The 13790-nt window shown below is 44.4% G+C and overlaps 2 protein-coding genes across 4 annotated transcripts; both read right to left on the bottom strand.

The window, feature by feature from the left end:
- Positions 1–616: 616 nt before the first annotated feature.
- LOC123072099 (uncharacterized) lies at positions 617–4403 on the bottom strand. 2 transcript variants are annotated; one of them, XM_044495657.1, is made up of 4 exons: positions 4289–4403; positions 3894–4197; positions 1162–1243; positions 617–1068 (listed from the first exon to the last, which is right to left on the bottom strand). In XM_044495657.1, exons 2-4 carry the CDS (start codon positions 4053–4055, stop codon positions 884–886), a joined length of 429 nt encoding a protein of 142 aa, XP_044351592.1. In that variant the 5' UTR covers positions 4056–4197; positions 4289–4403; the 3' UTR covers positions 617–883. The 2 variants fall into 2 exon arrangements, with proteins under 2 accessions (XP_044351592.1, XP_044351591.1); XM_044495656.1 differs by lacking the exon at positions 4289–4403 and having other exon boundaries at positions 617–1071.
- Positions 4404–9956: 5553 nt separating this feature from the next.
- On the bottom strand, positions 9957–12664 carry LOC123072100 (uncharacterized). Of its 2 annotated transcripts, XM_044495659.1 has the most exons (3): positions 12439–12664; positions 11948–12360; positions 9957–11776 (listed from the first exon to the last, which is right to left on the bottom strand). In XM_044495659.1, the coding sequence occupies exons 2-3, from the start codon at positions 12357–12359 to the stop codon at positions 10098–10100; spliced, it is 2091 nt and encodes a 696-aa protein (XP_044351594.1). In that variant the 5' UTR covers position 12360; positions 12439–12664; the 3' UTR covers positions 9957–10097. The 2 variants fall into 2 exon arrangements, with proteins under 2 accessions (XP_044351594.1, XP_044351593.1); XM_044495658.1 differs by having other exon boundaries at positions 9957–12360.
- Between the last annotated feature and the right edge of the window lie 1126 nt (positions 12665–13790).

Below are 13790 nucleotides of genomic sequence, written 5' to 3' on the forward strand. Positions count from 1 at the left end.
GATGTGGCAAGGTAATTAAGAGGAGAGAGATGAATGTGGTGACCCGTAAGCGCGAGAACCTAAGCAAAAGACTTAAATGGAAAAATTTCACCAATGCATGAAAAACTTTAGTTGCAAAACCATTAAATGAATGATGCTTAGCACCAACAAGGTAAGCACCTATGCATTGGGGGCTTTAGTTGCTAAATTTCTTAATGTGCTTAGCACCACATGTAAGCACCAAAGCATTTGAAGTAGCCTCGTATCGTTCATGCTGCCCCCCTCCCCCCAACGGTCCTGCATCTTTCCATCGGCATCTTATCTTTTCTTCTTGTCTCTTTGAGCTGTTGATCTCACTCACTTTTGCCATGCACCATCCATTCTTGCTCGTCCCCTCCGACATGTATTGCATAATTAGCTAGGACCCGTGCGATTCTCTGAACCCACTCCACTTCCATCCAAGTTTACTTTCGACATGAGAGCGTGGATTTATTCATGACGAAATAAAGTTCATTAATTTGGCTGGCAAAGTAAGCGAGTAGGCCGGGCGTGCTAAGGATGGTGGGCCTATGTACACTCGAAACTTTGGATACGAGACACTACTGTTAGCCAGTCTGAAAACGACGTGTAACTTAATCCTCATGGTTCCATTTCATATTTGAAGAGAAGGCCCACATACAAAAATGTACTACTGTAGAAGCCTGCAATGTGTGTTCTAGCACCTTGCAATTTGCAAATATGAGATTATAGGACATGATATACACAATAGTTACCACTAGCACTCCACCGGCATACATTATTTCCAAGGAAAAATTATAAAGAAAGAGTAACTAAAAACACATAATAACAATTAAGCAACTACTTGTACATAACAGTATACTACTATGCTTTGTACTACTACTAGCTATGAACCGTAGCATCCCAAAAACCAGGAGAGCGTCCTGGCGCCCATGTTAGCAGGCGGCACCTTCTCCAGCCCAGTGATCATGTACTGCTGCTGCTTCTTCCTCTTCTTCTTCTTGGTGTGAATTACGGTGCCCCTCACCGTCACCTCCTTCTTCCCGAAATCCACCATGTAATCCAGCAGCCCTGCTAGACGAGATCAATACACACCGATAACACATCAGCACGATATCGCAGCGAACATCAGTGATTAAAATGAGATGTCAGTTGGATCCTCACCGTTCATCTTGGTGACGACCTTGGTGACCCGCTGTCGGCAGTGGGAGCAGCCCATGTTGGCGCTCATCACCACCACCTGCACCTGCATCCGTTGCAGACGTATTCAGAATCCCATTAAACTTCCGCCATCAACATCCGCACTGGCTAATTAAGCATCATCAACTCGGCACCAATATGTTTGCATCGCTTCTACGCAATTAAGCAAAGGGACCGGCAACCAGCTAGTATATGTCAACACATTCTGCAGCTAAGCCACTGATCGATGTACTACGTACTAGCTGAATTTTTAAGTCTTGGTTAGGCCTTGACTTGATTATTAGCTATACGGACGGTGGTTAATTGTGGATGGTTAGCTACTAGTACTTGAGTGGTGGTAGCGGCAACTGGCAACCTGGCCCACTCTATAGTTAAAGAATATTAGAGCTACGTGCTAATTGCAATCCATGTATGCGTCCCTCTCACCTAACCATTCTATCTTGACCACTTGCCACTTGAAAAATTCTGTCCCTCGTTCTGGTCACCACATGCACTGCTGCAAGTACTAGCCAGGAGCAGTTGTTCGTTTCCATGGCATGGTCTGATAAGTTAATTTAAGCTGCTGCTGCTGCTGCTTGTTGTATACTCATCACGTGCGGCGCTTGTGATACGTATGATACCTCCAGCGATCAAGGACAACCTTACATGCATAGAGCATGGTAGAGCGAGGGCAGACGCATGTGGCCCAGTGGTGCATCTCGTACCTTAATGTCGGGTGCCGGCCGTAATAATAAAAACGCAAAGATGACACAAACATCTTAACGGTTTCATTTTTCACCAGAAGAACATCTTAAACTAGCTAGAAGCATGCTAGCTAGAGACATAGAGAACATATGCATGTCTACATCCATGACTACATGTATAGGTGTGTCTTTATTATACATGCAGTGTATGTATATACGCCGTCCCCATCCCCATGTGTTATTGTTAAACAGGCACATTGCCATCCAACCTAATAATCAATTAAGAGCTCTTAACAGTCTTATATCGATCGTGGATAGGGATCGTTTTATTCTGTATTTTCACCTAAGGAGTACTTCACCCACATGTCAAGCATTTGTACTCTAATTAAAATACTGTTTCTTCTCCTGTATGTATATGTTCTATGCAGCCACATGTGCAGGGGTGTTGGGTCAAAACTGTGCACCCTGGCTGGCTGGCTAGCCAGCTGACGGTGAAATGCTTTTGTTTGACTGACCGGATCAACCAAATTGTGGGGACGGCAATGTTTCATTCAGATCCGCAGAGTGAGTTAAAATTTGCATGGCTCAACGTCAGCAACGCGTGCACACGCGTATATATAAAAAATGCATTCAAAGATGCTTAGCAAGGTACTAGCATGTTTGTGATAGGAACGGACGAGTGAATAGATGCGTTTCCATTATTTAAGCCCCGCATACATGAAGATATTTGTGTCTGCAGGTCAAAGGGAGCCTCATTCTGCATAGCATGTGCCGTATTTGACCGGGAAAATACGGAGCAGGAAGGAATCTACGGAAGGTAATGAGCCAGAGGCAAGGCAGAGGCAGGGGGATGTTCTGAGCCAGATCGAGAGGGGAAGAGGCATTTGTTTGACCGGTAGTACCTTGTATTAATGGGAAAGAATCTGTTTGCTGATCGAGCCTGCTACAGTGATGTGACCGTGACTTGTTCCCGGTTAACGGCTCTCTAATGGACGCACGTGATGTTAGGTCAAGATCCAAGAAAGACACATCAAAAATCCAGTCTTAATCTTAGCTTAGGAATCACATACCTAACCTAATGGCAGCAGCAAGCAAGCACACATGGCGTCCATGGCCACCGGTTTTCCTATGGCAATTTCAGCTACACCTCTGCGATTCCAAGAGCAAGAGGGGGTCTCTCTAATGGAGGCACAACCGACACCTTGATTGCTCATTGCAGTGTTGCTAGCTACTCACTACAGTTGCTTGACGCACGCGTAGCGACGTGTCCGTATGAGACCGTCAGACTCTCACTGCAGCTCCGTGCGGATGCAGGTGGCTGTTCATTTGTCCCTTTCTGAGTTGGAGGAACAAGGTGAGATCATTCTGATCTCACCACTTGTGTTTCTGCTTCTAGCGGTGGTGCAGTGCGGGTTAAACAAAACAAAGTAAAATGTGGAATTGATGGGTTGATTGATGCAGTGCCTCCTCTCTCTTTCTACCTTTATGATGATGTATAAAAAGTTTAGCGGCAAAAGGTGATTGGAAATGAGAGGGGGACCGTGAGTATCCAAGGAGTAGATAAACAGTCACTCACTCACACACTTCAATGGGGCTGCAGACAGGGGACGGGGAACACACAATATGGGAGGACTGAATGCAGGACACGGGTACTATATAGAATAGTGGGCATCCAAGGAGGGCTAGGGTAGCTAGTGCATATTGACAAATGGGAGTGGAACCAAGAGATTGATTCCAATGTGCATGCCACTCACAACGACTCCATTTCCTCATGGGGAAGAGCAAAGGAATCAGGAAAAGAAGCAGGCAATATAGGAGGAAACTACTGATGATCTGTGAGACTGACACATTTGACATGCTCCTTTTGACACCGGAGAAGGAGAGAAAAAAGAGAGAAGAACAAACTTGAAGAAAACATGACCAGACTATGATCGGAGCTGGGATAGCAGAGCCGCTAGAGATTCCATGGCTGTGATCAAGCTTGAGAGAGGGGGAGAGGGAGGGAGATCATACCGAAGGGAGGGAGAGGTCCTCCACGAGCCTCAGAGCCTGGTGCTGCTTGACCGCCGTGGTGCCGCCGTCGCTCATGGTCGACGTTGCATCTGATCCACCCCTGCTCCTGCTCCTCCTCCTGCTTCCACTCCCTGTGTCATCTTCTTCCCCTGCACGCTCCATGCTGCCTCTTCGCACCCCTTTGGGTTTGGGTGGGTCGGAGCTTCCTCTCCCTCCCTCTCCAACAAGACTTTCTTTCTCGTAGCTATGCCTTGTCGTCTGAAGGAGAGTAGAAAAGCACCCTCCTCTTTTATACTAGTCGGTCCTGGGGAAGAGAACAGAGAGGAAGAGGAACAACCAACAGCTTAGGGCCGGAGACCGCTCACAGGAAATCCAAGTATTTATTTTAATCCTACCTGGATAAAATTAGGCGGGGAATGGAAGGTGAACACCAGCAATCACAAAAGTGACACCATCAAATGGTATTCTACTTGTCTGATGGCAAATCATTTGCAAAGACAGCCAGTCCCATTGGGTGACTGGGATATAATGACAGTTTGCTGGTGGGATCTCCAATTCTGTGGAGGTGGCCCCACTTTCCACTTCGTATTGGATTCCTTCTGCACTTTTAACCATTTGTCAGCCATATATATGTAGAAACAAACAAGCCACCATGGCAGAGAGGTTACTTGCAGTGCTCTCCAGTCCGGAGGTGTTAACAACAAGCAAGGCAGGTAAAAAAAGTCACAATTTTATGTTTCGGTAAGGAGTAAAATGGTCAAAATGGAAGGTGAAATATAATGATGACAGTTCAACAGCACAATATGCAGTAAAGAGACGTCCATAGATCATGTACGGTTCTTTATATTCCCATTAGAATATTGTATTTGTACAATGATACACGGCAGAGAACTTGCTCGTTGGCACCTTGCAGCGTGGAGATAAAAAATGCAATCCGTAGGGCGGGCATTGTAGATCAGAAGGAGCCGGTCAAAAGAAACAAAATGTTTTCAGTAGTATATAAAAGAAAGAATCAAAGTGCTCATTAGGTATGCTACACCCCCTAGGTATCTCAAATGTCGTTTAGCATGAACTGGTTATACAGCCACATCCTTAAACTTGCATAGGAAAAAGGTTCTGATTAACAAAGATCAAACTACACGAATATTTGAGTGGGCAGAGAGGAGCTGTCGCTCCCTCAAACCACAGAACTAGAGCAAGAAAAAGAACAAGATAATCCCTCGGTCAAAAGAAACAAAATGTTTCATCAGTAATATAAAAGAAAGAACCAAAGTGCTCTTTAGGTATACTGCCCCCTAGGTATCTCCAATGTCGTTTACTATGGACTACTATCACATCCTTAAACTTGCACATGAAAAAGGAACCGAATAAGAGATCAAACCACGCGTTTTTCAAATGAGTAGGCAAAGAGGAACTATCATCCTCTCAAACTCCGGAACTAGAGCAAGAGAAAAACAAGATCATCACTCGCATGCATTCAATGCCCACCCACACCGAAAGAGTAGTATTAGTATTGCTTGAATCGACAAATAAGTCCTCTTAATTAGGTTGTTGTGCTAAACGGCAAAATACAGCTTTGAGAGACAAATCTCAACTATACAGCTTGAAATTCGAACAAATAGAGCTACCACAACTCATTCTTGATAGCTTATAGCATCTGAGTGTTGACATATACAAAGGAACATTCATAATGATAAAAGGATGCCTAGAAACGGACTAACTAATAGGTTTGAAAACCGACAGTCTTAAAACCGTACTACCTCCGTCCGGAACTACTTGTCGCTCAAACGGATGTATCTAGATGGAGGGAGTATGAAACAAGTCAAAGTGCACAGGGGAAGTTCAGAAATGCGCAAGAGTGCTTCACGTAAAAACCAAGGGGTGTTTCTAACATTCTTCACATTCTTCGTCTCACCTACCTCCCCTTCCTGAGCACGCTAGTGACCAAGATTGCACTTTCAAGTTTCAACATCAGTTAGGACAACAATAATTTCCACTTTGAGCCTTACCACACAATGTGTAGCTTTCCCAAGTGACACTTTCGCCATATTTTTAGGCTGTGATATCGACATGAGGATGGTAGATGAAGCAACTGACCTGTAAACTCGGTTGTTATTACAAGTGTGCAACAGAATGCTTCACGCCTCTCACTGCATCATGAATCTACACATCTTTGTCATTCTTAAGTGCTTTTTAAGCTAGCTGGAAACTAGGAAGCTTTCAGAGGTGCATGTGCGATACAAACACTTAAAAACAGTTGAATCTGACCACATGAAAATAACCAGAACACCATAAATTCGTCTATTGCATGTGCGATACAAACACTTAAAAACAGTTGAATCTGAGCACATGAAAATAACCAGAACACCATGAATTCGTCTGTCTCTGTCATTCTTAACTATTTCCCAAGCAAGTTGCAGGGCAGGAAACTTCCGGCTTGTGTCTAAGAATACTTGAAACTAGCTGTATTTTAAGCACAAGAAAAACACATAGATCATGACTGGCCAAAACTTATTCCGATACTACCAAGTTAAAAATCAGGGGAGTGTATTTGGACGTATTGGAAACTAGTTGCGTACTTCCAATGAGAACAATGCAGTGAACGCCATAAAGTCTTGTTGACAAAAGGACATTTAGATCACCATGGTATCTAATTTAAGCACGTACGTTCCACGAAAGGACCACAAAATACAGCTTATCCTAGCCTATCATTTCCTTTGGATGGACCAAGGTACAAGGCTGAAACCAAGCAAAAGAAAACAAGCACACTGGAATTGGGTAAAATCCCAGTGTTTACGGTTTAGTTATTCAGTTAGATGCCGATGGTTGTACTGCAAGGGTAAATATCACATTAATGATATAAGCATGAACAGAAATTGCTTGAAGTAAAGATAATCATCACGTACCAAACCAGGCTTACAAGTAATGCAAATGGCAGCAGCAAGAAAGCAATATTTGGCTCATCCCAAAGGTCAGCTGAATTTGATTGGTACTAGTATGATAATCGAGCATAGCAAATCCTATATGATGATGCTTAAACTGCTTAAGCAACTGCGTAAGGGGGGCATCACAAGACGTCATTCAATTGTCTATAGTTTTGCAAATCTCACTTCTTGATACGGAGACTTGCCATATTATAATCATGATAGAAGCACTGGTAGAGATATTCTAGATGACCTCATACATAGAGAGCATTCCCTCTTTATTGGTTTGTGATTGTAACTTTGCTTTCTTAGGCACCAACGCAACATCAGCAGATCTCACAAACATCAGATCAGCTTCCAACCATTCATCTACCTTTACGTTCCATCACAGTAAAAAAATTAATTAGTAGTGTAACCGATGGGGTTCCCCGTTCAAAGAACTCTAAACAAGAAGCAACCAGAAGAACAGCAGGATCAGAGAAAAGATATCCCCAACTAGGAACCTGTTAGTAGCATCTATCAGTAGCAGTAAAAATGGAAAGGACAGTTAAATGGCACGACAAAGCAAAGTTTTACAGAGGCTGTGTAGCTTAAAACAAAACAAAAAATCAGCTCTAGTTAAGATGCCATGTCATATGCTGTTTCCAGGGTGGTCCAAGTTACAGTATATCAAAGAATGTTTCATGTTGCATATTTTGTGTTTGTCATAAAAAAAAACCAAGCTCCATGTTTTACCGCGTCAGTTCTTGTCTACCGTTGGTAAAAACAGTGGGGAGAAGACAGACCCATAGCAAAAGGATGGTACAATGAAGGAAAAGGTGAACAAACAACCACGTTGACAGTCAAAATATCGAGTTAAGAAAAACAGAGGCAATCGGTCAGTTAAAAATGAAACAACAGGAAAGGGTTGATTCATTAGAATTGCCTAAGCTTCTGCTGCTGTGTTTCCAACTTTCCATGCATGGCCCTAAGAACCATATTATTCAAAACATAATAGAATTATTGACAACAATATTCTGGACGCCGAGGGCAGGCCTAGCGCAGTGGTGAAGTCCTCCCCACTTGTGCCAAGAGGTCCTGGGTTCGAACCAGCCTCCTTGTGTGGGAGCTTCTATGCACTGGGTCTGTCCATCAGCAGATCTCACACACATAGACATCGTTGTCCATCCACACCAGATCAGAGCGGAGATATCCCCAACTCGAAACCGGCTAGTAGCATCTAGTAGCAAGCAGTGCAGTGAACGCGATAAAGTCTTGTTGACAAAAGGATATTTAGATCACTAGATCAACATAGTATCTAATTTGATGGCGTACCTTGCACAAAAGGACCATAAAATACAGTACTTATTCTAGCCTATCTTTTCCTTTGAATGGACCAAAGTACAAGGCTGAAATTGAGCAAAAGAAAACAAGCAACCTGGAATTCGATAAAAATTACAGTGTTTAAGGGTAAGCGTTTCATTTAGAAACCAATGGATGCACTTGAATGTTAATATTGCCGTGGTGCTATAAGCATGGCATAAATTGCTTAAAGAGAAGACATTCATCAAGTACCAAAAAAGGCTTACAATTGAAGCAAATGGCAGCAGCAAGAAAGCAAAATTTGGCCCATCCAAAAGATCGACTGTATTTGGTCAACTGTATTTGATTAGTCCTATTACAATAATCGAACAAAGCAAATCCTATATGCCGATGTTTAAACTGCTTAAGCAATTGGGTAAGGGTGGTATCACAAGACGTCATTCACTTGCCTGTAGTTTTGCAAATCCCATTTCTTGATACAGAGACTTGCCATATTATAATCATGATAGAAGCATCGGTAAAGGTATTCTGGATGACCTAATACAGGAAACATTCCCAGGCCTCTTTATTGGTTTGTGATTGTAACTTATCTTAGGCACCAACGCAACATCAGCAGATCTCACAAACATCAAATCAGCTTCCAACCATTCATCTACCTTTTATGTTCCATCGTGGTAAAAAATTAATTAGCAGTGTAATCAATGGGATTCCCTGTCCAAAGAGCTCTCAACAAGAAGCAACCAGAAGAACAGCAGGATCCGGGAGAAGATATACCCAACTAGGAACCTGCTAGTAGCATCTAGACGAATATTAGTAGTGGAAATGTAAACATAACAAAAGTTCAACTCTAGTTTTACAGGACAAGGCCAAAGTTTTACAGAAGCTATGTAGCTTAAAACATAACAATAGTTCAACTCTAGTTCAACAATTTTGGCACAAAAACTATAGTAAGATGCCATGTTAATTGATTTCAGGGTAGTCCAAGTTACAGTTTATCAAAGAATGTTTCTTGTTGCATGTTCTGTGTTTGTCATAAAAAAAAACGAGTTCCATGTTTTACTGTCAGTCCTTGTCTGCGGTTGGTAAAACAGAGGGGAGAAGATAGACCCATCCATAGCGAACAGATGGTATAATGAAGGAAAGGGTGAACAAAAAACTCCCTTGACAGATAAACAATCAAGATAAGAACGTAAATAGAGGCACAGATCAGTCAAAAAATGAACCAACAACAAAGGGTTACATTACAACTGGGTAAACTTCTGCTGCTATATTTCGAACTATCAATGTGTGGCCCTAAGAACCTTATCATAATAGAACTATTGACAACAATATTCTCGACGCCCTCGTAGGCTCATAGTACATAGAGAACATTACCAGGCCACAGAATTATCAAGAAGAAGCAACCAGAAGAATAGCAGGGTCAGAGTGAAGATAGCCCCAACTGAGAACCTTTTTTTTTTTTTTGCGGGTGGCCCCAACTGAGAACCTGCTAGTACCATCTACTAGGAAACAGTAATAGTGAACACGGCAACATACAGTTGATGGCATGAGAAGGGCAAAATAATGCTGCAGTGTACAGATACAGAAGCTGAGTAGCTTACATAGCAAGAATTCCTATTCGGTTCAAGAAATTTGGTGGCAACAGCTACAGTAAGACAACACTTCAATTGTTGCTAGGGTAGTCAAAGTTTCGGTTTATCAAAGAATGTTTGGTGTTGCATATTTTAATTTATGGTACGGAATCTTACTTCCATGTTTTAATGTGCCAGTGCTGATCTGCTATTGGTAAAATAGAGGACAGAAGATATAACCATTGCAAAATGATGGTACGATGAAGGAAAGGTGAACAAACAACTCCCTTGACAGATAAAACAATCAAGACAATAGACAAGAGCATAGACAGAGGCAATAATAAATCTATTCAAAATGAACCAAAAGAAAAGGGTTGGGTAAACTTCAGCTGCTATGTTTTGAACTGTCAATGTATGCTCCTAAGAGGTAGGGCACTTGGTTCCAGGTGCCATGACCCTTGTGGTATATCACGCTCTCTGATTTCAATGACAACAAAAGCAGGAACTCGATGGGAAAAGCTGAGCATTTCAGACTTCGAAATCCACCTTGTCAAATGGAAACCTTCCAGTAATGCTCTCTGGAAAAATGATAAACAGCCTTTTACACGAGTCAAGCTGCACACATTAACTCCATTCTCATCAGTATAATCTGAGAGGATCTCAACCATGCGAGGTTCACATTTGTCAATATCAGTGCTATTTAAGGTAATCTTCCAGTTTTTGTACATTGCCCATATTTCCCCTTTCTTCGGGAAGATTCGATAGAAAGACTTCTTTGAACTCCAGTCACACTGTACAGGATGAGAGAAAGCTGATATGTCCTTGTAAGTAGTTTCAATACCAGCTCGAAATACCCCACAAGCAACCGGCAAGCCATCTTCGACCCATCGTATTTCTTCGTTAAGCATTGGATGTGGTTCCAACTTCAACACAAAAACTGTAGCATCTGAAACCACATGGATTATTCTGACATAAGACCTAGGCATCCGATCCCGAGCATCGTACACAGCCCAGATCTGCCCCTCCATAAAATCTTCAGATGACAACTTGTTATTGTAGTTCATCACTCCTTGCTGGGAAATACCTGAACCTAAATTGCTAGTTGAAGCGCTGGAGAATTGCGCCATAGCAGCTTCATGAAAACCATTTGTATCACTATGCAAACCTGAGAGTGGGGACAAAGGAGTCACACTTGCCATTGTATTTTGATGCCGCAGATTTTCTGGTACAATAGAATGTTCAAGCTCCAGGACTATTCCAGCCTCATGAGTAAATCTAAACAAAGGGATCCTGTGAGAAAACATGAGCAGATTGTCACTGCAGACTTGTAATACCTGCTCCCTCCCACTCCTCATGTACCTCTGGAAAACGCTTCTAAATCCGCCTACCTTTACCAAGGGCGCAACTGTACAACCTGAGTCTTCTGAATAACTGGTAAGAATTTCTACAACAGAAAAGGCACTCTTCTTCCGCATTTCAGGATTATTGCACCACCCAATGTCCCAGTCACTGTAGATGGCCCATGCTTCTCCTTGCCGGGGAAATACTTCAAGATGCTGATTTAGAGTATCACCAGATATTTCGTGGGAGAACATACTTATAGAAGATAGCGATATTTGCCGTTCTTCCGCAATGAAGGTTCCACAGACGAATGGCAAGCTTGCACTTAACCAGTTCTTCTCTTCATGAGATTGCGGGCATGGTTTGAACCATGATACATATAACTGCATCTTATCTGTCAAAACTTCATGTATCCGTGCATATCTGCGAGGAAACTTCTCCCAGTCATACCCTGCCCAGATCTGGCCAGTAGCAAATTGCTGTATCAACCTGTCCTCCTCAAAGTTATGATAGTCATACTGTTGACTAGAGCAGGGGTCATCTTGCATGGCATCTGACAGATCAGCAAAGCAGCCGTCGGGATCTTCCTCCGACGAGGACACCGAATACACGTCCTTCTCCCATACACTCTTAAGCTTCTTGTCTGCATGGTTTTCCTCATGCAACTCGAACTCGCCATCATCACCTAGAAAGCAATGGTCGGTCCTCTTGGTTTTGGAAGAACTAGCCACGTTTGAACAATTTCCTGCATCCAAAAATGGCCGGTCAATCTGCCGAACATGCTTCGTGTCCACGCTTTTTACTCTATCCAGGTCAGGATTTGCGCCGAGAGGAGTTGCTGACCCATCGACATGCATCCGTTCGGTCAGCGAAATGGGGTCACGCCGCAAGTCAGCGTGAGCACTGCTGAACGCACCTACTGCCATCTGCTTGACCGAACCCCCCGCCGTGTTGCTCGAGTCGAAGCTGGCCCTCTTGGCCGGGTCGGACAGCACCTTGTAGGCTTCGTTGACGAGGCGGAGCGCCAGGTCGGCGCCGGGGAGGGCGTCCCGGACGGGCTCCAGCTGGGCCAGGAGAGCCCTGTGCCGCGCCTCGATGGCGGCGGCGCCGTCCCCGGGCAGGACCTGGAGGGCCCGGTACCAGTGCGGCGGGCGGCCGGCGGGGGCGGCGCAGAGGACCTCGAGCACGGCGAGCATCTCGACTGCGCCGTCGAGGCCGGGGTTGGTCTGCAGCGTCTCCAGCAGCAGCGTCCTGGCGCCGGTGTAGTCCCCGCCCCGCATCCTCGCCGCGATTGCCTCCCGCGCCGCCTCGCCGTCCCCATCCTCCATCCTGCAGCCAGAAATCCTCGTCACAACCGAATTTGATCCCCGCATTCGATCTCACCCGGAACAGGGGTGGGAAGCTCACCTGCCGCGCCCACCGGCCGGGACGGGAGACGAATTCGAATCGAGGGATCCCTGAACCCTAGTGCGGCGGCGATTTCCACCGAGATTTGGTGTTTGACTCTTCGGCGCTGCTACGGCGAGCGCAGCGACTTCCCCAGTGGCGGTGATCCCGCTCGAGCTCTACAACTTCACTCTGTGGCCTACGGTGTGGCGGCGACCCCACCGCTCCCCTCGTGGGCCAGGCCTCCCCAGAGGGAGAAGAGAATGGGCTGGCAGTTCGGAATGCTTGTTTGTACAGACTCCGGGCCGAATAGGCAGAAACACGAATGGCCCGGCAGAGGAAAAGGAGGTCCAGTCGCTCGAAGATGCAAAGCACGCACCCACAATGTTATTACTCAAAAAAAATGTCTCAAGAAAAACACACACGCACAAAAAACAAAAACAAAACGCATGCACGGGACGAGATTTTTTTTCTATATAAAAAGAAAATACCCTCGTAGTTAGTCCTCTGTCGGCGATCTTAGCATCGATGAGAGTTTTTCCCAAGTGATTTTCTTACCAGATCGTCGCCTGCTCCGCGGGTGTCAAGGAAGACGTGAGCCTTTATGCGGGGATCGTGTTGTTAGTTCTGAAACCCAATATGGTGGTTGAGGCTCCGGGCTCGTCACAGCCAAAGGCCAGGGGTGCAAGTTTTGATCTGGTGGAGATGTTGAAGCTATGAACTTACATGATGAAGAGTGGATGTTGATGTCATGGGAAAAGAGGAGGTCGGGCAATTCGAGTGGGAGGATAGATGGCTCGCGATCGCTCGTGTTAACACAAACAGACCCTTCGGCTCAGATGCGCTATTCAAAAAAATATGAAATTTGCGTGGAGTCTCACTCAGACAAAAGTTTCAAGAAGTAGGGGAGAACGTATTCATTTTTCCAACCGAGAAAGCTAAATTTCTGCCGACTGGTCGTTAGCAACAGGCATGCACGCTTCCATCATCGTCTGTCGTTGGCTCATTTTTTCAAAAAAATACGCGAACAGGAATCAAACCCTGTGCCTGCAGACATGCTTCTGAGTTTTACTATACCTGGTGACCATCTCAGCCAACCACATGTTCTGTTTGGAATTGGGCTAATACAGTAGATACGTGATTACCGCGAGCAGGCCACTGCTATGGTGCAGCCCTTCATTTGTTTTTCTTTTGTTAGGAACTAGCTGGGTGACCCGCGCATTTGTGCGGCTAGATTTAGTATATTTTTGTCCTTACTTCCTTATAGGTTTGATACAAATTGACTGATAACTTATATTCAATTTTGTTCTTGACCAAATTAGCATTTTTTATATCACTTAAAATATAGAAGGATATCATGGCTAAAACTATTT

The sequence above is a fragment of the Triticum aestivum genome, chromosome 3B (genome assembly GCF_018294505.1).
Source record: "Triticum aestivum cultivar Chinese Spring chromosome 3B, IWGSC CS RefSeq v2.1, whole genome shotgun sequence".
Taxonomy (NCBI): domain Eukaryota; kingdom Viridiplantae; phylum Streptophyta; class Magnoliopsida; order Poales; family Poaceae; genus Triticum; species Triticum aestivum.